Source organism: Muscardinus avellanarius (genome assembly GCF_963383645.1).
Source record: "Muscardinus avellanarius genome assembly, chromosome: 21".
Lineage (NCBI taxonomy): Eukaryota > Metazoa > Chordata > Mammalia > Rodentia > Gliridae > Muscardinus > Muscardinus avellanarius.
In genome coordinates, this window is record NC_137807.1 from 24,000,110 (window position 1) to 24,022,342 (window position 22,233).

A 22,233-nucleotide genomic window follows, 5' to 3' on the forward strand; every position below is an offset into this window, starting at 1 on the left:
CTCACTTCTTGCTGAGGCTGGCCTCAAACATGCTAAAATCCTCCTGTCTCAGCATCCCAAGTACTGGGATTACAGGCACGTGCCACCATGCCCGGCTTATTTTTTATATTTATTTATTTTTGCAGGACTGGGGACTGAACCCAGGGGCATTCTATCTCCAAGCTACACCCTGAGCCCTATTATTTTATTTTGAAACAGGGCCTCACTAAATTGCGGAGAGCCTCACTAAGTAGCTGAGGCTGTCCACGAACCACAACCCTCCTGTCTCAGCCTCCCGAATGCCAGGATTACAAGCATGCGCCACCACGCCCAGCTCTTTTTTTTTTTTTTTTTTTTTGAAACAGGGCCTCACTGAGTGGCTGAGGCTGGCCTCTAACCTGGGATCCTCCTGTCTCAGCTTTCCACGTACTGGCACCCCAGCAATGCCACCGCCCTGGCTAGGTCTCTCCTCAGCGCTCCTGTCTTCTGGAATTCTGCACCTGCTTCCTGTGCGGTTCCAGGACGATCCCCTTCTCCTCCTGTGTTCTGGCTCCGCCGCGGGCCTTTTTCTGCTGGTGACCTTGCTTCCCCGTCCTCTCAGACTCTGGACTCACACTTTGCCGATGTTATTGCCGACACTGTAAACGCAGAGACTGTGCCCTAAGCACGAACGTGCCCTGTCCGTAAGTCCTCCCTCCAGACCTCGGTGACCCTTCCCGCCCTGTGGCCCTCCCGCGGAGCCCACGGCAGGTGCCTGGGAAATAGAAGCCAGGACTATCAGGCTGCCACCGCACCCGGCGGCCGGCTCCTGTCCGCCCAGGCCCGCTCGTCGCTGTTGCACTCCACCTGTATTTACCAATACAGTAAAGAGACCGGATGCTAGCCGGGCGTGGGGGCGCACGCCCACGGTCCCGGTGCATCGGAGGCTGAGACTTGAGGCCAACGCTCGGTAACTTAGCAAGATCCTGTATGTATGTGTGTGGGTATGTATATATGTGTTTACTTATTTACTTACTTATTGCTGTACTGGGGATGGAACCCAGAGGCCTTCTGCCTCCGAGCTCCACCCCCAGCCCTCCCACCAAGCGGTCATCTGGTCTGTCCTGGAGTACTCAGGAACTCATTGCCTGCAGACTGTAGAATTCATCTTTTTTGTGTGTGTGTACTGGGAATATTGAACCCAGGGCATCATACCTCTGAGCTATATCCCAAGTATTATTATTATTATTATTATTATTATTATTAATTATTATTATTATTTTGCAGTACTGGGGATGGAGCCCAGGGTGATTCTACCTCCGAGCTACACCCTCAGCCCTATTTTTCATTCTTTATTTTGAAACGGGGTCTCACTGAGCTGCAAAGGGCCTCACTAAGAAGCTGAGGCTGGCTGCAAACCTGAAATCCTCCTGTCTCAGCCTCCCAAATGCTGGGATTATAAGCATGCGCCACCACACCAGCTCCCAGCCTTATTTTTATTTTTATTTTTTTGTATTTTGAAACGAGGTATGGCTGAGTGGCCGAGGGTCTCCCTAAAGTGCTGAGGCTGGCCTCGAAGCTGCCTCCCTGTCTCAGCCTCCCAAGTCCTGGGGCTTATGGGCGTGCCTCACCATGCCCGCTTCTGGATCATCTCTAGCCGTGGCCTGCTGCTAATGACTGTATTCCGTTTAGTTTCTATCCGCCCGCTCCAGCCCGTTCTCCTTGGGGACGTACAGAACAAATAAAAGCCTCGTATAAATGACCGCCTTCGGGAGCATAAGTGAATGGCCCCACGGCCCCCAGCTCATTTCCGTTGTTTTGCTGGATAAGTGGCCCTAGTGCCTTCTTTCTTGTCAATGTTCTCAGCTCGCTGAGCCAGGAGCGCGTGCGTGAGCCCTCGCCTAACCCCAGGCCCCGTGGGGGGGGCGCTCCCGACAGCCAGGGCAAGGCGGGGCGGGCACCTCCCTTGGTCTGGGGGTCACACTTTGCATGAGGCAGTAAGACTGTGTCTAGCCGGGCACGGGGAGCTGTGATGACAAGCGTGCGCCACCACGCCCAGCTGGTACTTTTTCTTTTTAAAGGGTCTCTCCAGCTTGCCTGCAATCCTCCTGTCTCAGCCTCCCAAGTACAAGGATCACAGGCCTGGGCTACCACACCCTGATCCACCTGGGATTTCACATGCCCGGTGATAACACGAGCTGGTGTGCGGTTTGCTAACCCAAATATTTATAGATAAACCGGTGACAGGTTGGGACCAGATGTGAGCTCAGGCTGGTCAGTGTGCTGTCTTTCAGAGTCTCAGACACCAGCCTTCCTCAACATGACCCACCTGCAGGTCCCTGCCGTTATCACTAGGAGAGGTGGTGGGGAGACAAGATTCATGTCCAGCCAGTATCGCTCCTGAAAAAAGGTAACTCAGAGATAAGAATCTCACACACTAAGGGCGATATATTTACAGTTTCCCATTGAAGAATTACACCCTAACACCTTTTCCTCGATTAAAAATTATTTAGTGTGAAGCTGGACGTGGTGAACCACACCTGTAATCCCAGGATTCTGGAAGCTGGAACAAGAGGATTAAAATTATATAAAGCACCAATAAAAAAATGTTTTTTTGGTGGTACTGGGGATGGAACCCAGGGGCCTTCTACCTCTGGGCTACACTCCCAGACCTATTTTATATTTTATTTGGAAACAGGGTCTCATAAGCCAGTGCGGCTGGCTTCGAACCTGTGCCATCCTCCTGTCTCCGCCTCCCAAGCGTGGGGATTACAGGCGTGCGCCACCACTGCCCGGCCCAATAAAAAATAAATAAATAAAAAAAAGAGGATTAAAATTTGAGGCCAGTCTAAGCAACATAGGGAGACTCTGTTTCAAAATACTAAAAAAAAAAAAATAAATAAACGGTCGGGGATTATATAGCTCAGTGATAGAATGTCCCTGGTTCCAATCCCCAGTTCCACAAAATAAATAAATAAATAAATAAATAAATAAATAAATAAATAAATAAATAAACAAATAGGGTTGGGGCTGTAGCACAGTGGTAGAATGCCCTTGGGTTCAATTCCCAGCACCCCAAAAGTAAAATAAAATTTTTTTCTCCTTTTTTTTTTTTGCAGTACTAAGGATTGAACCCATGGCATTCTACCTATGAGCTACACCCCCAGCCCTATTTTTTATTCTTTATTTTATTTTATTTTATTTTTTTACTATTTTTTAAATTTATTTTTATTGGTGCATTGTAATCATACATCACATTGGAATACAAGACTTGAGAGGATATACAAGCACACATCATCCAATTAGCCCTCATCCACTCCCCATCCCATTCCCTCCCCCTCCCTCGATCCCATGCTTGTTTGGTGATTAACTTTGATACATATGTTTATGTACCTCCTGCGTTTTAAAGAGGCTCCATCCTCCCCTATTCCATACCCTCTGATTGGTCACCTTAGTTGCTTCACTATAGGGCCCTTTCTATAGCTCGACCACTTCCTGTTGCCCCTTTCCTCCTAGTTATTGCTGATTAGGGGAAGCATCTGGTTTTAATTTTCTGCGATATTTCTCTGTGCATGCCGCGTTGCAAATACCGATCCCACTCTTGACGGCCCCAGTTGTGGCCTGGCTACCCGGTGGACTGATCCAGACCTCGCTGGCTCAAGCAGTAGCCTTGCCTCACGGAAGGCCCTGGTTCTGGCTTCGCTGGCCCCGACACTGGCCTAACCCTTCAGCTGGCTCCGATCCCGGCCTCAGAGGCCCCAGCACCGGCCTTCCTCACGGCAGGCTCCGATGTTAGCCGATGGCCCTGGCATCGACCTAACCCCTCGGCAGGCTCCGATCCAGGCCTCGGAGGCCTCAGTAGCAGCCTTGCCTCATGGAAGGCTCCGATGCTGGCCAGTGGCCCCAGCACCGACCTAACCCCTCAGCAGGCTCCGATCCCGGCCTTGCTGGCCCCAGCACCGGCCTACCCCCTCGGCAGGTTCCGATCCCGGCCTCGGAGGCCTCAATAATGGCCTTGCCTCACGGAAGGATCCAATGCCGGCCGTTGGCCCCAGCACCGGCCTAACCCCTCGGCAGGTTCCGATCCCAGCCTCGGAGGCCCCAGCACCGGCCTTGCCTCATGGCAGGTTCCAATCCTGGCCACGCTGGCCCTGGCACCGGCCTGACTCCTCGGCAGGCTCCAATCCTGGCCTCGTTGGCCCCGGCACCGGCCTAACCCCTCGGCAGGCTCCAATCCCGGCCTCGGAGGCCCCAGCACCGGCCTTGCCTCGCGGCAGGCTCCGATCCCGGCTTCACTGGCCCCAGCACTGGCCTAACCCCTCGGCAGGCTCCAATCCCGGCCTCAGAGGCCTCAATAATAGACTTGCCTCACGGAAGGCTCCAATGCCGGCTGTTGGCCCCAACACCGGCCTAACCCCTCGGCAGGCTTCAATCCCGGCCTCGGAGGCCCCAGCACCGGCCTTGCCTCATGGCAGGCTCCGATCCCGGCCTCGCTGACCCCAGCACCGGCCTCACCCCTCAGCAGGCTCTGATCCCAGCCTCGGAGGCCCCAGCATCGGCCTTGCCTTGCAGCAGGCTCCGATCCCGGCCTCGTTGGCCCCAACACCGGCCTAACCCTTCGGCAGGCTCCGATCCCAGCCTCGGAGGCCTCAATAACGGCCTTGCCTCACGGAAGGCTCCGATGCCGGCCGTTGGCCCCAGCACCGGCCTAACCCCTCGGCAGGCTCCAATCCTGGCCTCAGAGGCCCCAGCACCAGCCTTGCCTCACGGCAGGCTCTGATCCCAGCCTCGCTGGCCCCGGCACCAGCCTAACCCCTCGGCAGACTCCGATCCCGGCCTCAGAGGCCTCAATAGTGGCTTTGCCTCACGGAAGGCTCCGGTGCCGGCCAGTGGCCCCAGCACCGGCCTAACCCCTCAGCAGGCTCTGATTCCGGCCTCGGAGGCTCCAGTACTGGCCTTGCCTCGTGGCAGGCTCCGATCCCGGCCGCGCTGGCCCCAGCACCGGCCTAACCGCTCAGCAGGCTCTGATCCTGGCCTCGGAGGCCTCAATAGCGGCCTTGCCTCATGGAAGGCTCCGATGCCAGCCGTTGGCCCCGGCACTGGCCTAACCCCTCGGCAGGCTCCGATCCTGGCCTCGGAGGCCCCAGCACCGGCCTTGCCTCACGGCAGGCTCCAATCCCAGCTTTGCTGTGTCTGTCGCCGGCCTCACCCCTTGGCAGGCTCTAATCCGAGCACCCTCTTTGCCCAACTATTTGTCCCACGTTCTCGAGGGTGCGTGGTGGTAGCATTCTGCCTCTGGGGTCATTACTTCAAAGGTTCCAGGTGTAATGTATCAGATCTCTGCCTCCCCTGAGTACTGGCCACTGCCATTGCCACTGCCTCCACCATTTCAAATCTTTCCCAAGCTCTTTTTCCACTCTGAATGTTGTCCAGTCTTCCTAAGCATGCGCGATGGTAGCATTCGACCTTTGGTGTAATTTCTCCAAAAGAAAAAAAAATAAGGTTGGTGGGCTCCGATTTCTGCTTCTCCTGAATACAATTCTCCACCGCCAACGTGGAGACCACTTTCAGCACGGCCTTTCTCCTTGGTCTCTGCTAAAGTCTCTCTCCTGGCAGGTGATGTCCAAGATTCTTAACAATGTAGAGAAGAAGCAGTCCTCCTTAGCAGGGAATTTTACAATAATTCCAGTTCATTTGGATAAGTTTTGTCTGCATCTCCAGTATTCTGGCATCCGCCACCTCCTTGACCCCTCTCCGATATTTTCCTTTTTTCTTTTTCTTTTTCTTTTTCTTTCTTACAGAGTCCTTCCGGGTAAAGAGGGGTTCGCCTAGGGGTGCCCCGCCAGCGCCTGCCCACCCGCCCAGGGTCGGGGGCCCAGGGGCCCGGACCACGGGATCCTTCCGGGTGGAGAGGGGGTTCGCCTAGGGGCGCCCCGCCAGCACCTGCCCACCCGCCCAGGGCCCCTTATTCTTTATTTTTGAAACAGGGCCTCACTATGAAGCTGAGGCTGACCTCAAACCTGCAATCCTCCTGTGTTAGCCTCCCAACTACTGGGATTACAAGCATGTACACCACTATACCCAGCTCAAAATAAAACTTTAAATGTAAATTAAGCCCAGCATGGTGGCACATGCCTATAATCCCAGTACTTGGGAGGCGGAGACAGGAGGATCACAGGTTTGAAGCCAGCCTCAGCAACTTAGTGAGGCCTTCAGCTACTCAGTGAGACCCTGTCTAAATAAATATATAAATGAGTCATGATTCATGGCCAGCCTCAGCTACTTAGTGAGGCCCTCCATGACTTAGTGAGAGCCTGTTTCAAAATAAAGAATAATAATTTTAAAAAAGGGCTGAGAATGTAGCTTGGAGGTCGAATGTTCCTGGGTTCAGTACCCAGTACTGGGGTTCTACCTCCAGACTGCACTACCAGGCTAAAAAATATTTTATTTAGAAACAGGGTCTCACTAAGTAGCTGAGGCTGGCTTCAAGCCTGTGTGATCCTCCTGTCTTAGCCTCCCAAAGTACTGGGATTACAAGCCTGGACCACCATGCCCAGCTGAAACAATGTAATTTTAAAAGAAAATAAGTTGCTAGGCACAGTGGTACAGGCCTATAATTCCAGTACTTGTGAGGCTGAGACAGGAGAATTGCAGGTTCCAAGGTAAGTATCAGAAACCTCCTGAGGCCCTCTGCAACTGTTTCTAAAGTTAGTAAGTAAGTAATTAAGTAAGTAAGTAAATAAATAAATAAATAAATAAATAAATAAAATAGGGCTGAGAATGTAGCTCAGAGTTAGAACCTTCAGGGTTCAATAACTAGTACTAAAAAGAAAAGTAATTTAAAAGAAAATTCAAGCTGGGGTGGTGGTGGTGCACGCTTGTAATCCCAGTACTTGGGAGGCTGAGACAGAAAGATCATAGGTTCAAGGTCAACCTCAGCTACTTAGTGAGGCCCTCCACAACCTAGTGAGACTCTGTTTCAAAATAAAGAATAAAAATAGAGAGCCGGGCAAGATGGCGTATGCTTGTAATCCCTGCACTTGGGAGGCTGAGACAGGAGGATCGCGCAGGTTCGAAGCCAGCCTCAGCTACTTAGTGAGGCTCTCAGCAACTTAGTGAGACCCTGTTTCCAAATAAAATATAAAAAAGGTCTAGGAGTGTAGCCCAGAAGCAGAAAGCTCCTAGGTTCCATCCCTAGTACCATTAAAACAAAAGAATCAAAAATAGGGCTGGGGGTGTAGCTTGGAGGTCAAATGCTCCTGGGTTCCATCCCCAGACCTGCAAAAAAAAAAAAAAAAGAAAGAAAGAAAGAAAGAAAGGAAGAAAGAAAGAAAGAAAGAAAGAAAGAAAGAAAGGAAAGAAAGGAAATCGGGCTGGGGGTATAACTTAGAGGTAGAATCCTATGGGTTCAATCCCCAGTACCACACACAAATAGATAGATAGATAGATAGATAGATAGATAGATAGAATAAAATAGGACTGGGGGTATGACTCGGTGGCAGCATGTCCCCAGGTTCAACCCCCAGTGCTGCAAAATTAAATAAATAAAAAATAAAATAGCTCTCCTGGAGTAAAGAAAGCCTTGCGGTCATGGGCAGGGCTAGTCAGGAGAGGAGCAGGGTACCCAAAACAAAAGCCAGGGACACAGAGTTCAAGCCGCCGAAAGGGACACAATCTCCCGCGTCACCGCTGGGGCGGGCGGGGCGTTCGGGAGTCAGGTTCTCGTCCAAAGGCTTCGAGTGCGCCAGTCCCGTGTGCGTGAGGACAGTCAGGATCCCGGGCACGGCAGGTCCTGGCGGGGAGAGAGGGCTGGCTTCTGAGCTGAGGGGCAGCCCGCGGGCACGAGTCCACCAGGCACTGGGCCCCAGTTGCTTAGAAATCGGATGCCGTGGATCTCTTCCCCCGTGACTCCTCTAAGGAAAATCTTGGCTCTGAGAGCTTCACTGCCAGTAAATGGCATGTTTAACTTGGACACCTGACAGGTGCCCAGAAATCCAGAGTTCACAGAATTATTAGAAGCATTTATTTATTTATTTATTTATTTATTTATTTATTTATTACTGGGGATGGGACCCAGGAGCATTCGACCTCCGAGCTACACCCCCAGCTGGATTTTTTATTCTTTACTTTGAAACGGGGTCTCACTGAGTTGCAAAGGGCATCACTAAGTAGCTGTCCTCCAACCGCGATCCTCCGGTCCCAGCCTCCCGAATGCTGGGATTACGAGCGTGCGCCACCACGCCTGGCTTGGGAGGGTTTAATAGGAGGAGATGCGAAACCCACGGGTGCACGTCAAGTGCCGGACGGGGCGCGGCAGCCTCTCCTGCTCGTGGGGGAAGAGACCAGCCAGAGCTCCGATTGCTTGCCAAGGCTCATCAGAGAACTTTACCCCTTCACATGTTAACGGGCACACCTGGAATTCTGGGAGGATCGCAGGTTCGAGGCCAGCCTCGGCAGCTAAGCCAGACCCCCAGCACTTAGTGGGTCTCTTCTGTGATAACATCAGCGGCTCTTCTCCCTTCCGCCTTCCCTGCTTTTCTTTTTGTGATACTAGAGGTTGTGTTCTAACCTCCAAGCTCTGCCCCCAGCTATATTATACATATATTTTTATTTTGAAACAGCGTCTCTGTAAATTACCACGTGCTGGCCTCAAACCTGCGATCCTCCTGACTGAGCTCCGTGTATCGGGATTACAAGCAGGTACCACCGGGCCTGGGTACCGATTTTCCTTTACAGATTGGAAATCGCCCATCTTCCTTTGCGCTCCATCCCTCTTTCCTGTCACGTTCCTTTAATCTGCTGAGTTTACAAGAATAGTAGGTACCCTTGGATGGTTGGTTCCAGAACCCCCTAGGATATCAAAATCATGGATGCTCAAGCCCCATATATAAAATGGTATCAAGCCGGGCGTGGTGGCGCACGCTTATAATCCCCGCGCTTGGGAGGCAGAGACAGGAGGATCGCGCAGGTTCGAAGCCAGCCACGCGCGCTGGCTTAGGAGACCCTGTTTCCAAATAAAAATGTAAAAATAGGTCTGGGAGTGTAGCCCGGAGGTAGAAGGGCTTCCAGGAACCCCAGTACCACCAAAAAATAACTAACTAACTAACTAACTAACTAAATAAATAAATAAATAAATAAATGGTATCAGCCTGGCATGGTGGCCCATGCTGGTAATCCCAGTACTTAGGAAGCTGAGTCAGGAGAATCGCAGGTTCCAGGCTAGCCTTGGCAGCTTAGTTAGACCCTTAGCAATTCAGTGAGACTCTGTTTCAAAATAAAAAATAAAGCCGGGCGTGGCGGCACACACTTGTCATCCCAGCATTTGGGAGGCCGAGACAGTAGGAGAGCGGTTCGCAGACAGCCTCAGCTGCTTCGCGAAGCCCTTTGCAACTCAGTGAGACCCTGTTTCAAAATACAGAATTAAGCCGGGCGTGGTGGTGCAGGCTTGTAATCCCCATGCTTGGGAGGCAGAGACAGGAGGATTGTGCAGGTTCAAAGCCAGCCTCAGCTACTTAGTGAGGCTCTCAGCAACTTAGTGAGACCCTGTTTCCAAATAAAATATAAAATAGGGCTGGGAGTATAGCCCGGAGGTAGAAAGCCCCTGGGCTCTACCCCCAGTACCACACACACAAAAAAAAATACAGAATTTAAAAATAGGGCTGAGGGTGTAGCTCAAAGATAGAATGCCCCTGGGTTCCATCCTCAGTACCGGAAAAAAAAAAGACATAGGGCTGGGGGTGTGGCTCGGAAGTATAATGCCCCTGGGTTTCATTTCCAGTACTGAGGGAGAGGGTGGGAGGAGGAAATTGAGCTGGGGGTGTAGCATGGAGATAAATGCCTAGATTCAATCCCTAGTACCACACACACACACACACACACACACACACACACACACACACACAGTGTGGGGGGGTATTGTTTGCCTGGTGTGGGGTGAGTAGGGGGTGTTTTGCTGGGGATTAAATCCAGGGCCTCAAGTATGACAGGCAAATGTCCTACCACCGAGTCACACCCTAACCTTTATCATATCTTGTGTGTGTATGTGTGTGGTACTTGGGATTGAAGCCAGGGATACTCTACCTCCAAGCCACACCCTGTGACCTTATTTTATTTTTTTATTTTTTTTATTTTGAAACAAGGTCTCCCTAAATTCCTGCCCAGGCTGGCCTTGAACCTGCGATCCTCCTGTCACAGCCTCCCAAGTGCGGGGATCACAGGCGCAGCCATTTCACTGTGGCGACAACTCTGCAAGGTGGCCCTGGCATCCCTCTCTTGCAGATGAGGCAGCAGAAGCCCAGAGGGCCTGAGTAACTTTCCCGAGGTCACACAGTGGGGGTGTGGGCAGACCAGACCCACCTTTGGCGGCTTGCAGGAAGGAAGCCGGCTTTCCTCCTGATTCTGAGTAGGGCTGGAAAGCAGACCCTTCTTGGGCTCCTGCGGGAGTGGCGCCCCTACATCAGTCGAAGAGCAAGAAAGGCTCCCACCCTACCATCTCCGCAAAAGTCTACAGCACCTCCCCAAAAAAACTGTCCATAGGAGGGGGGACCCAGAGCCCAGAGGGCACGCCCCTGCCCAGGACCCCGGGGTTTCCCTAAAAAACACAAAACAGGCACACACACACACACACACACACACACACCCCTTAGATAAACTTAATTTTTTTTTTTTTTTTGGTGGTAATGGGGTGGAGCCCAGGGGCTTTCTACCTCCTGTCTACACTCCCAGACCTACTCTATATTTGATTTGGAAACAGGGTCTCACTAAGTTGCTGAGAGCCTCACTCAGTAGCTGAGGCTGGCCTCGAACCTGCGGATCCCCCTGTCTCGGCCTCCCAAGCACGGGGATTATAAGTGTGAACCACCACGCCCGGCCACATTTTGAGCACTGTTTTGATAGGTGTGAGCCGACAGTTTGGGTATCTGATAAAGGGAGCTAGCTACCTTTTCACGAATGCCAACTGAGGGCTTTGTGCGGATGGAGGCTCCCTTTGCCCACAATTAGAAATCCTAAGGGCTCTGAACACCCAGGCGCCGCCTCCTTCCTGCGCGGGGGCCACCGACACGCACCCTGCACCCTGCACCTTTCGCCGCTGTCCCTCAGGGCGCCGGCCTCTTGCTACCCCATCCTGTGAAGCAAAGACTGAGGCGGGAACTGGCCCCAGCGAGGGGCATCTGCCCTGGATCCACTCCGCGCCCCCCGAGGCTGCGCCCAGGGCGGCCTCAGCCCCGGCTTCTGCAGGCGGCCACCAGGAGCGCGTGTGAAAGGAGGTGCGAAGGGCAGGGGGCGGGACCGCCAGGAGCCTCTGCAGCGCTGATTGGCTGGCTGCTGTGGTCACGCCCAGGAGGTTCTGCAGCACTGATTGGCTGGCGGCGGTGGAGGCGGGGAGGGGGTGTGGCCTACTTTTTGCTAAAGGAGGCGCGAAGGGCAAGGGGCGGTCCCGCCCATGAGGTTTTGGAGCGCTGATTGGCTGGCTGCTGTGGAAGCGGTCACACCCAGGAGCCTCTGCAGCGCTGATTGGCTGGCTGCTATGGAGGCGGGGGTGGGCTGTGGCTTACTTTTTGCTAAAGGAAGCGCGAAGGGAAAGGGGCGGTCCCGCCCATGAGGTTTTTGAGCGCCGATTGGCTGGCTGCAGTGGAAGCGGTCCCGCCCAGGAGGCTCTGCAGCGCTGATTGGTGGCTGCTGTGGAGGTGTGAGGAGGCGTGGCCTCGTTTTTTCCAAAGGAGGTGCAAAGGGCAAGGGGCGGCCCCGCTCATGAAGTTCTGGATCGCTGATTGGCTGGCGGCTGTGGAGGCGGAGGGGGCGTGGCCTAGGTGGTGTGCGGGGTAAGGGGCAGCCCCACCTGTGAAGCCCTGGAGCGCTGATAAGTGCAGGAGGGGGCGTTGTCCGCACGTGAGCCCACTCGGGGCTAAAGGCCGGTGAGCTGGGCCGGCCGGCGCCTCCTCCTCCCGGGAACAAAGGCCAGGCAGTTCTGCTGGGACAGCGCACTCCAGCCATGGCGAGGTCTGAATGGGAGTCCCTGGAGCAGTGCTTGGAGAAGCACCTGCCTCCCGCAGACTTGCAGGAGGTGAAGCGAGTTCTGTATGGCCGGGAGACCAGGTCGGGCCCCAGAGGCTGAGCCGCAGGGTTTGGGGGCCACCGAGTGGGGGGGGGGGCGGGACCAGGGCCTGAAGGGCTCTGCGGGTGGCGATGAAGGCTCCGGGCCTTGCGGCTGCAGGATTCTGGAGTGATCCTTCCCAATCCCTCATCCACAGGCTGCTTGAAGCCAGAAGGAAAGGCCGGGGGTGGGTGGTGGTGGGGGTGGTGTGTGTGTGTGTGTGTTGGCGGGGTACCCTCCGGGGCTTTCTCTGGTCACCCCTTTGGCCCCTTCTTCTCCGGAACCAGGCCTGTAAACGTCTGCAACCAAAGTGTCCAGGAACACCTTCCAGGTGTTTGGTGGTGCTGGGGATTGAACAAGGGGCGTTCTCCCTCCAAGCTACACCCCCAGCCCTATTTTGTATTGTATATTTTGAAACAGGGTCTCACTGAGTTGCTGAGAACCTAAGTAGCTGAGGCTGGCTTCCAACCTGCGCGATCCTCCTGTCTCAGCCTCCCAAGCACTGGGATTATAAGCGTGCACCACCATGCCCGGCTCCTCGAGGTGTTTTTAATTGTCTGACCTCATCATCCCTGCCCCTGGACCCTTGAAGATAGAGTCCAGCTGTGTCCAACAGGCAAGCTTCCCCGCAGGCAAACTGCATCAGCAGGTTAAGCATGCTCCGGGCAAAGGTTTGTCCGACCCCAGCAAGGCGAGGGTGTCCAGGACTTTCCCCTTCCATTCTGGTCTCTCTTTAGTCCCTTCTTCTCTGCAGCAACCTGAAGGAGCTTTAAAATGTAAATCCTAGCTGGGTGTGGTGGTGCACTCTTAAAATGCCAGCACTTGGGAGGCTGAGACAGGAGGATCGTGCAGGTTCGAAGCCAGCCTCGGCTACTTAGGCACTCAGCACTTTGTAAGACTGTTTCCAAATAGAGTATAAAATAGGTCTGGGAGTGTAGCCGGGAGATAGAAGGCCCCTGGCTTCCATCCTTAGTACTACAAAAAAAAAAAAAAAAAAAAAGTAAATCCTATCCTGTTGCCCTTTATACAGCTTCCAACTCTATAAAGGGGTTTCCTGCCGGGCGTGGTGGCGCACGCTTGTCATCCCCGCGCTTGGGAGGCAGAGACAGGAGGATCGCGCAGGTTCGAAGCCAGCCGCGTGCGCTGGCTTAGGAGACCCTGTTTCCAAAATGAAAATGTAAAAATAGGTCTGGGAGTGTAGCCCGGAGGTAGAAGGGCTTCCAGGAACCCCAGTACCACACACAAAATAATAATAATAATAATAATAATAATAATAATAATAATAAATAAAGGGGTTTCCTGGGCTCTAAGAAATGCAAACCAGACGCCAGAAGCCCCTGCCAGGTCGCCTCCTGCTTCCTGGCTCGGGTCTGGACTTCTTCCCTCAGTCCAGCCGACTGCCCGTGGCATGACCTTGTGCCCGTGACCTTGCAACGGGAGCCTGAGCAGCTCACAGGTGACCGGAGGGCGTGGGTTGAATCGGTGGGTGCCAGCCACTGTGGGGTTCCTGCAGGGCCGGAGCCAGGATGTGTTCACCGCTAGCGGATGCTGACGGTGGGATGACTGCTTTGCAGACGTCGTCCGGAAAAGCTCTTCACCCCAAAAGAGGGGCTAGACAACCCTAGCGCCCCTCCAGTGCTCTGGACTCGACTATTTACTGTACCTGCAAAGACCTGCCGAGTGTCTTAGAGCTAACAGTCCCAAAGAATAAATACAGCAAGGGGTATAGCTCAGGCTACTGTTTCTAGGGATGGAAATTTGCTCCTGGGAAAAAAAAGGGGGGTGAGCTTATGGGTGGCAGAGGAAGGAGAACTGAGGGAAAGGACTTTCCCACACAAGTGAGCGCCCGGGGCAGCTCTCAAATAGGGCTGAGGACTGCTCCGTCGGCATTCTGGGGAGGGGTGATGATGGGTAAGAGGAAGCCGGGCGTGGCGGCGCACGCTTGTCATCCCAGCCTTCGGGAGGCTGAGAAAGGAGGATCATGGTTTGAGGCCAGCCTCAGCTACTTAGTGAGGCCCTTTGCAACTCAGCGAGACCCTGTTTCAAAATCAAGAATAAAAAAATAGGGCCGGGGGTGGAGCTCGGAGGTAGAATGCCCCTGGGTTCCTTCCCCAGTACCACAGGGAAAAAAAAACAAAAAAAGCAGCCGAGGGGTGAGGCCCAGTGAGCGCCAGGCCTCACCTAGGCAGGCCCAGGCAGTGGCTCCCTCTCTCCTGCCCTCTTTTCTCGGTTGGGTTCCTCGGTACGCCGTCCTTACAGGTGTCAGCTGTAAGGCGTAACCTTGGCGTGCGAGTGTACCGTGCTGGGGATTGAAGCCAGGGAATTTGAGTCTCGGAGCTACACTCCCAGCCCCATTTTATTTAATTAATTAATTTATTAATTGCAGTACTGGGGATTAAACCCAGGGGCATTCTACCCCCAAGATACACCTCAGCCCTATTCTAATTAATTGCAGTAGTGGGGATTGAATCCAGGGACACTTGCCCCCCCCCCAAGCTACACCCCAGCCCTATTTTTTATTCTTTTGAAACAGGGTCTCACTGAATTGTGGAGGGCCTCACTAAGTTGCTGAGGCTGGCTGCCAACTTGAAATCCTCCTGCCTCAGCCTCCCAAGTATGGGATTACATACTCGTAATCCCAGCCTCTCAGCCGGGATTACAAGTATGTGCCAACACACCTGGCTCCGATTTTATTTTATTATTCTTTTTGTGTGTGTGTGTGTGTGTGGTACTGCAGATGGAGCCCAGGGGCATTCTATCTCTGAGCTACACCCCCAGCCTATGTTTTCTTCTTCATTTTGAAACAGGGTCTCACTGAGTTGCAGAGGACCTCACTAAGTAGCTGAGGCTGTCCGCGAACCACCAGCCTCCAGTCTCAGCCCCCCAAAAGCTGGGATTACAAGCGTGCGCCACCATGCCTGGTGCTATTTTATTATTTTTTAATATTTTATTTTGTGGTACTGGGGATTGAATCCAGGGTCATTGTACCTTCAAGCTATACCCCAGCCCTATATATATGCAGTACTGGGGATGCAATCCAGCTACACCCCCAGCTCTAATTTTTATTCTTTATTTGGAAACAGGGTCTCACTGAGTTGCAAAGGGCCTCACTAAGTAGCTGAGGCTGGCTTCGAACCTGTGCGATCCTCCTGTCTCAGCCTCCCAAGTGTAGAGATTACTCAAACAGGGGCTCGTTAAGTTGCTGAGGCTGGCCTTGAACCTGCGATCCTCCTGTCCTGGTCTCCCAAGTACTAGGACGACAGCTGTTTGCCCCTGCACCCAGCTAGGTGTGAGTTTTGTACTTGTTCTGTCCCTGTGATTGGATAGAATCTGGATATGAGCAGCATTTTCAGTTGAAGATAGAAAATTAAGCCTCTTTTTCATGTGTCTGTGGTACTGGCGATTGAACCCAAGGGCGTTCTATCAGTGAGCTTCCTCCCAACCTGATTTTACTTTTTATTTTGAATTAGGGCTATTTATTTATTTTGCAGTACTGGGGATAGAACCCTGGGATATTCTATCTCTGAGCTACACCCCCAGCCCTATTTTTTATTTTTAGTTTGAAACAGGGTCTCACTGAGTTGCAGAGGGCCTCACTAAGTAGCCGAGGCTGGCCGCGAACCGCGATCCTCCTGTCTCAGCCTCCCAAGTACCGGGAGTACAGCTGTAACCACACACCTAGCTGAAGATTATTCATTCTCATGACTTAACAATCACCCCTGCTGCTTGGTCTCAGTCTGACATAGTCCTGGCCGCCACCTCTGTGAAGGCTGTGGGCCTGGAGTCTCGGGTCCCTCCCACACAAGGCCACCTTCTCTCTAGGCCACTTGCTGTACCCAGCACAGAGACTGTGCCTGGGAGGCTGGGGCAGGAGGCTCTCAGGTTAGAGGCTAGCCTCAGCAACTTAGTGAGGCCTTCAGAAATTTCACAAGACCCTGTTTCAGAATGAAAAATAAAAAGGGCTGAGGGTGTAGTCCAGAGGTAGAACGCCCTTGGTTTAGTTTCCAATACCAAAGGGGGGATCAGAGAGAGAGAGACAGAGAGAGAGAGAGAGAGATGGAGAGAGACAGAGAGAGGGAGGAAAAAGGGAGGAGAGAGAGAGACGGGGGAAAGAGAGAGACAGAGAGAGAGACGGGGGAAAGAGAGACGGGGGAAAGAGACGGAGGAGAGACGGAGGAGAGACGGAGGAGAGAGAGACAGAGAGAGAGACGGGGGAAAGAGACGGAGGAGAGACGGGGGAAAGAGAGAGACAGAGAGAGAGACGGGGGAAAGAGACGGAGGAGAGACGGAGGAGAGAGAGACAGAGAGAGAGACGGGGGAAAGAGAGACGGGGGAAAGAGACGGAGGAGAGACGGAGGAGAGAGAGACAGAGAGAGAGACGGGGGAAAGAGAGAGACAGAGAGAGAGACGGGGGAAAGAGAGACGGGGGAAAGAGACGGAGGAGAGACGGAGGAGAGACGGAGGAGAGACGGAGGAGAGAGAGACAGAGAGAGAGACGGAGGAGAGAGATGGAGGGGAGAGAGAGACGGAGGAGAGAGAGAGAAATGGAGGAGAGAGAGAGACACAGAGAGAGACGGGGGAAAGAGAGAGACAGAGAGAGAGACGGAGGAAAGAGACAGAGACGGAGGAAAGAAAGACGGAGGGGAGAGACGAGACGGAGGAGAGAGAGAGGGAGGAGAGAGAGAGAGGGGAAGGAAGCTTAGTAAACACTTCCTAAGTGAATGGGCTAAATGGCTTTCTTGTGCCAAACATGAAATCCCCAGAGAACACTGAATCTCAATTTTAAAACAGAGCCCAAAAGCCTTTATTCATTCAACAAACATTTGCTGATGGCTTGTTTTTGTCTTGGGCACTAGGGATACTCAGATAAATAAACCATGGCTCCGGTCCGTGGGGGCGTCTTTTCTTGGGAGCAGGGCAGTGCTGGGGATCGAACCCGGGCCCCCGGGCTGCACCCCCAGGCCTTGCGCGGTGAGAGGAGGGAGCCTGCCTGGGCGGTTTGTGGTTTGGCGACCTCAGGAAGGGCCCAGGGGTGTTGGATCAGAGCCGCGGCGCCCCCAGAGGCCTCAGCGTGTGCCCAGGAATGGCCTGTGTGTGAGGGAGGGGTGCTCTCAGGGGCAGGGCCTGAGGCTCCTCCTGTCCTGTCTGCTGCACCAGTGGGACTTGGTCCTTCTAGTGGGGGGAGTTTTGCACAATCTCTCCTGGCTGTTGTTCCACCCTAGTACAAAAAAAAGAGAGAATGCAGAATGACACCGTTATGTATGCAAAACCTGCACCCATAAAGGAGAACTCAGGAAGAGTGCACGAGACATGTTGTCACATTTTGAAAAGGCATGCCTGTGATCCTAGCACTTGGGAGGCTGAGAAGGGAGGATCTCGGGTTTGAGGTCAGCCTCAGCAACTTAGCAAGACCCTGTTCCAAAATATATATATATATTTAAAGGGCTGGGGTGGCTGAGAGGCAGAGTGCTCCTGGGTTCAGTCTCCAGTATGAGAGAGAGAGGGGCGGACAGCCATGGGCCAGGGATGTGGAGGATGCGGGCTGACTGTTGGTGACAGCCGGGCTCCCACACCTGAGCCAAGACGTTCACCTGGGCCGGGCGTGGCAGCGCGCGCGTCCTTGTGAGGCGGGACGGGAGAATCAAAGCCGCCTCTGTAACTCACGGGAGTGGTGTTTTCAAATCAAAATAAAATTGGGCATGGGGTAGGGGTGTGGCTCCGAGGTAGAATGCCTTTAGGCACACTCTTTTCATTTGTTGATTGTTTTTGTTCTGGGGTGTTTTTTTTTGTACTGGGGGTGGACCCCAGGGGCTTTTCTACCTCCGGGCTATACCCCCAGCCCTATTTTACACTTTTATTTGGAAACAGGGTCTCACTCAGTTGCCGAGAGCCTCACTCAGTAGCCGAGGCCGGCTTCGAACCTGCGCGATCCTCCTGTCTCAGCCTCCCAAGCGCGGGGGATTACAATCGTGCGCCACCACGCCCGGCTTTTATTTGGCATTTTGAAACAGGGTCCGGCTAAGCCTTCAACCTGTGATCCTCGTGTCTCGGCCTCCCAAACACTGAGTTCACAGGCACAGGCCACCGGCCGCGGCTGCCTGGTTGCGGCTCGGCGGAGGCCAGCGAGGGCCCTTCCTCCCGGGTGGGAGGCCGGCGGAGGCCGGCGCAGGGAGGAGAGGCGCAGTGTGGGCACCCTGCTATTTCTAACCCGCAGGAGGGAAGGGAGCCTGACTGTTTGAAAAGCAGGCTGATTGTCAGGGGCGGAACCCAACTCCCTGCTGTCAGCGCCATCACCGGGACGCATCTGGCAGGGGGCGGCGACAGGGGCTGGGGCTGACAGGCCTGTGATTTTGAAAGAAACTGTCTTTAAGAAAGCGATTTAAAAGTAGGAGAGAAATATTATTATTAGATAATGGCTGTCAGGTTATTTTTTGATGTGTTCTCAGAGTATTTCATAATCAACTCGCCCTTAGATGGTAAGCCCTTCCTGGCCCGGGGCCATGAACCGCTCCTGGGGGAAAGGGCCTCACCCCAGCTCTGGGCTCACAACAGGTACCCGGAGGTATTTGCTGTTTGGCCAGTGGTCACTTCAGAGGGGCAGTTTTATAAATAATCCCCCAGCCTAGCCAGGAGCGGTGGTGCACGCCTTTGACCCCTGTACTTGGGAGGACGAGACCGGAGGATCGCACCTGGAGGACAGCCTCTTACGATTTTGCAAGATCTTTTTCAAAGTGAAAAAAATAGGGCCGGGCATATAACTCAGAGGTAGAACATCGCTGGCCTCCATCCCCAGTACCACAAATAAACAACCCAGTAGCCTTTGTTCATAAGCCGCAGTCGTGGACGAGCACCCTGGCCTGGGCTCTGAAGGCCTGAGCCGGTCAAGCTCACCCCGCACCAGGCGGGACAGCCCCAGAGAAAGCAGCGCAGGACAGGAGGCCGACCTCCTCAGGGGCCAGGCGCGGGCCTCGCCGGACCCTGAGCCTCCACCCAGCCTGCCTCCCCAGGCCCCTTCATGGTTCCCGCCTGCGATCACAGCCCGCGGCCGGCCCTTGATTCTAGATCAGAAACGTTTTCTTTGGAACCGATTCCCTCCTTTCTCCGCTGACTTCCTGGACTTTGATTCCGACCCTGATTCCAGTAATTCCCAAACACCCACCGCTTGACCGCCCATGCGTACCCCTGCGGCCGCACTGAACGTCCGTGCGCCACCTCGCTGGGACACCCCACCTCTCCTTTACCTGAAAACCATAGAGGGTTTTTTTGTTTGTTTTACCAGTGGACTATACCCCAGTCCAAGGAGGGGCGTGCGCGTGAGAACCACGATCCTCCTGTGTCGGCCTCCCAATCCTTTTTTATTTTGAAACAGGGTTTCATGGAGTTGCTGAGGTTGGCTGCGAACCTGTGACACTCCTGTCTCAGCCTCCCGAGTATTGGGAGTGCAGGCGTGCGCCTACCCGGTGGGAGGGGGACTTTAAATGTCGCGGACTTCATGCCGGGCGTGGTGGCCACGCTTGGAATCCCCGCGCTTGGGAGGCTGAGACAGGAGGATCGCACAGGTTCGAAGCCAGCCTCAGCTACTTAGTGAGGCTCTCAGCAACTTAGTGAGACCCTGTTTCTAAATAAGATATAAAATAGGTCTGGGGGTGTAGCCCGGAGGTAGAAAGCCCCTGGGTTCCACCCCCAGTACCACAAAAATAAAAATAAAAAAAATAAATGTGGCGGACTTCATTAAAAGCCTCTACCCTCTCTGTCCTGCCCACGTAGGAAGCTGGACCTGCCCAGCCGGGCTCTGGAAGCGGCCTCCGCGGGAGACTTTGAGCTGCAGGGATTCGCCTTTGAAGCGGCCCCCGAGCAGCTGAGACGCCCGCAGAGCGTGCGCGTGGGGCTGGTTCAGAACCGAACCCCGCTGCCTGCCGACGCCCCCGTGGCAGAACAGGTGCGGCCTCCTGGACCATAAACACGGAAGCGGGGCTCGGGCTCGCCCTTTGCTTTGGACACAGCACAGTCCCTGGCTGGCCACTCATCCGGATCCACAGGGCCAGGTGCCCAGAGAGACACGCCTTCTCCTGCCTCCCAGCCCACATCCCCCTCCTCCTCCTCCTCCTCCTCCTCCTCCTCCTCCTCCTCCTCCTCCTCCTCCTCCTCCTCCCTTTTTCTTCTGGAAAAACAAGGAGCATGTCCCTCCGAGCTATACCCAGCCCTATTTCATTTTGAAACAGAGGCCTTCCCTAAGTTGCCGAGGGTCTCCTGTCTTGCTGAGGCTGGCCTCGGCCCTGAGATCCTCCTGTCTCAGCCTCCCAAGCACCAGGATTGCAGGTGTGTGCCCGGTGCCCGGCTCTCCTTCCTCTTCTGGAACTTCTCCTCCTCCTGACTCCTCGTTCTCCCCACCCCCGCCCCTTCCACTCTCTGTCCTTTCTCCATCCCAAGTTCCATTTACCAACCGGGCGGGGCCCTTTTGATCTGGCGCAGTCTACCTGGACGCTGCCTCTCAGGGGCTGCCCAGGGCCGCCTGCCAGCACACCCTGGTCAGGGCCGAGCTGCGGGCTCTCCCTTAATCCTGAGGACGTGAACTCGCCAGTCACCCTGCGGTGCCCACAGGCTTCCGGAACGTGATAGGTGTCCGCTTGTGAGCGTATGGTTTGTAAATAAATAGAACAGCATTTTATGTTTCCCTAAAGAAACTTATTGCCACAAGATGCAGGTGGATGGGTTTTTTCCTTTGGAGGGGAGCATATTATGGATGGAGCCCAGGAGTGTTCTACATCTGAACTACACCCCAGCCCTTTTTAGTTTTTATGTTGAAACAGGGTCTTGCCAAGTTGCTGAGGCTGGCCTTGAACCTGTACTCCTCCCTTGGCCTCCCAAGTACTAGGTTTATGACTGCAAGCCAGTTGTTTATCCACTGGGCTTTCTCTGTAGCATTTTCCTAAGGATATAGCATGCTTGAGATCTCCTAGGAATTCAAGAATTCAAGTGAACCCAAGGTCACGTGGATTCCAGATCAGGTTCTGAATCATCTTTTCTGTTGGTCTTTCCTTTGTTTTTGTTGGGTTAAAAGACGCTGCCTGCGTAGCTCGGTGGGAGAGCGCTTGCCTGGCTGGACCAAGGCCCTGAGTTCCACCCCCAGCACCCCTCACCCTCGCCAAAAAATGCCTGCTTCTCAGTTTATTTTGTCTCTGGATTTGTGGTTTGTGACAATGTCTTCTCTGCCATCCCAGGATGTTAGCGGGTAGGGCCAGGGGTGTCGTTCTCAACCCAGGGCACCCAGAGCATTCTTCTCATAGTGCCAAGCCAAGCTTCAGCAATGTAGTAAGATCCTAAACAACTCGGACTGTTTCAAAATGAAAAATAAAGAGGGTCGGGTGTGTAGCTCAGAGGAGAAGGCCCCTAGGTCCAATACACACACACACACACACACACACACACACACACACACACACACACACACAATAATAAAGAGAGAGGGAGGGAGGGAGAGAAAGAGAAAAAGAAGAAACTGTCCAGAGCACGGTGGTGTAGGACTATAATTTCAGTACTTGGGAGGCGGAGACAGGAGGATCCCAGGTTTGAGATCAGCACATGAAAACTTAGCAAGACGCTATTTCGAAACAAAACAAAACAAAACAAAACAAAAAAAGGCTTGGGGGTATAGCACGGAAGTAGAACACCCCTGGGCTCAATCCGCAGTGCCGCGATAGATAGATAGATTAAAAAAAAAAAAAATAGAGCTGGGCGTGGAGGCGCACACTTGTAATCCCAGCATTCGGGAGGCTGAGACCCGGGGATCGTGGTTTGTGGACAGCCTCAGCTACTTAGTGAGGCCCTCTGTAACTTAGACCCTGTTTCATAATAAAGAATTTAAAAAAATAAACAGGGCAGGGAGTGTAGCTATGAGGTCGAATGCCCCTGGGTTTCATCTCCACACCCGCAAAAAAAAAAAAAATAATAATAATAAATAAATAAATGAATAAATAAAGCCGGCGTGGTGGGCACGCTTGTAATCCCTCGCGCTTGGGAGGCGGAGACAGGATCGCGCAGGTTCGAAGCCAGCCGCGCTGGCTTAAGAGACTCTGTTTCCAAATAAAAAATACATATATAAAATAGGTCTGGGACTGTAGCCCAGAGGTAGAAGGGTTTCCAGGATCCCCAGTACCACCAAAAAGAAACCAAAAATTAAT

General features: G+C 53.6%; 1 protein-coding gene across 1 annotated transcript in view; it reads left to right on the top strand.

Moving 5' to 3' along the window:
• Nucleotides 1-11,944: 11,944 nt before the first annotated feature.
• UPB1 (beta-ureidopropionase 1) overlaps nucleotides 11,945-22,233 on the top strand; it is a gene marked incomplete at its 3' end in the record, with an annotated part of 34,004 nt that continues 23,715 nt past the window's right edge. The window contains exons 1-2 of the mRNA XM_080717447.1: nucleotides 11,945-12,054; nucleotides 19,820-19,991. Of these exons, the coding sequence (XP_080573573.1) occupies nucleotides 11,951-12,054; nucleotides 19,820-19,991 (276 nt within the window). The 5' untranslated portion in view covers nucleotides 11,945-11,950. The remainder of the gene's footprint in view (nucleotides 12,055-19,819; nucleotides 19,992-22,233) is intronic.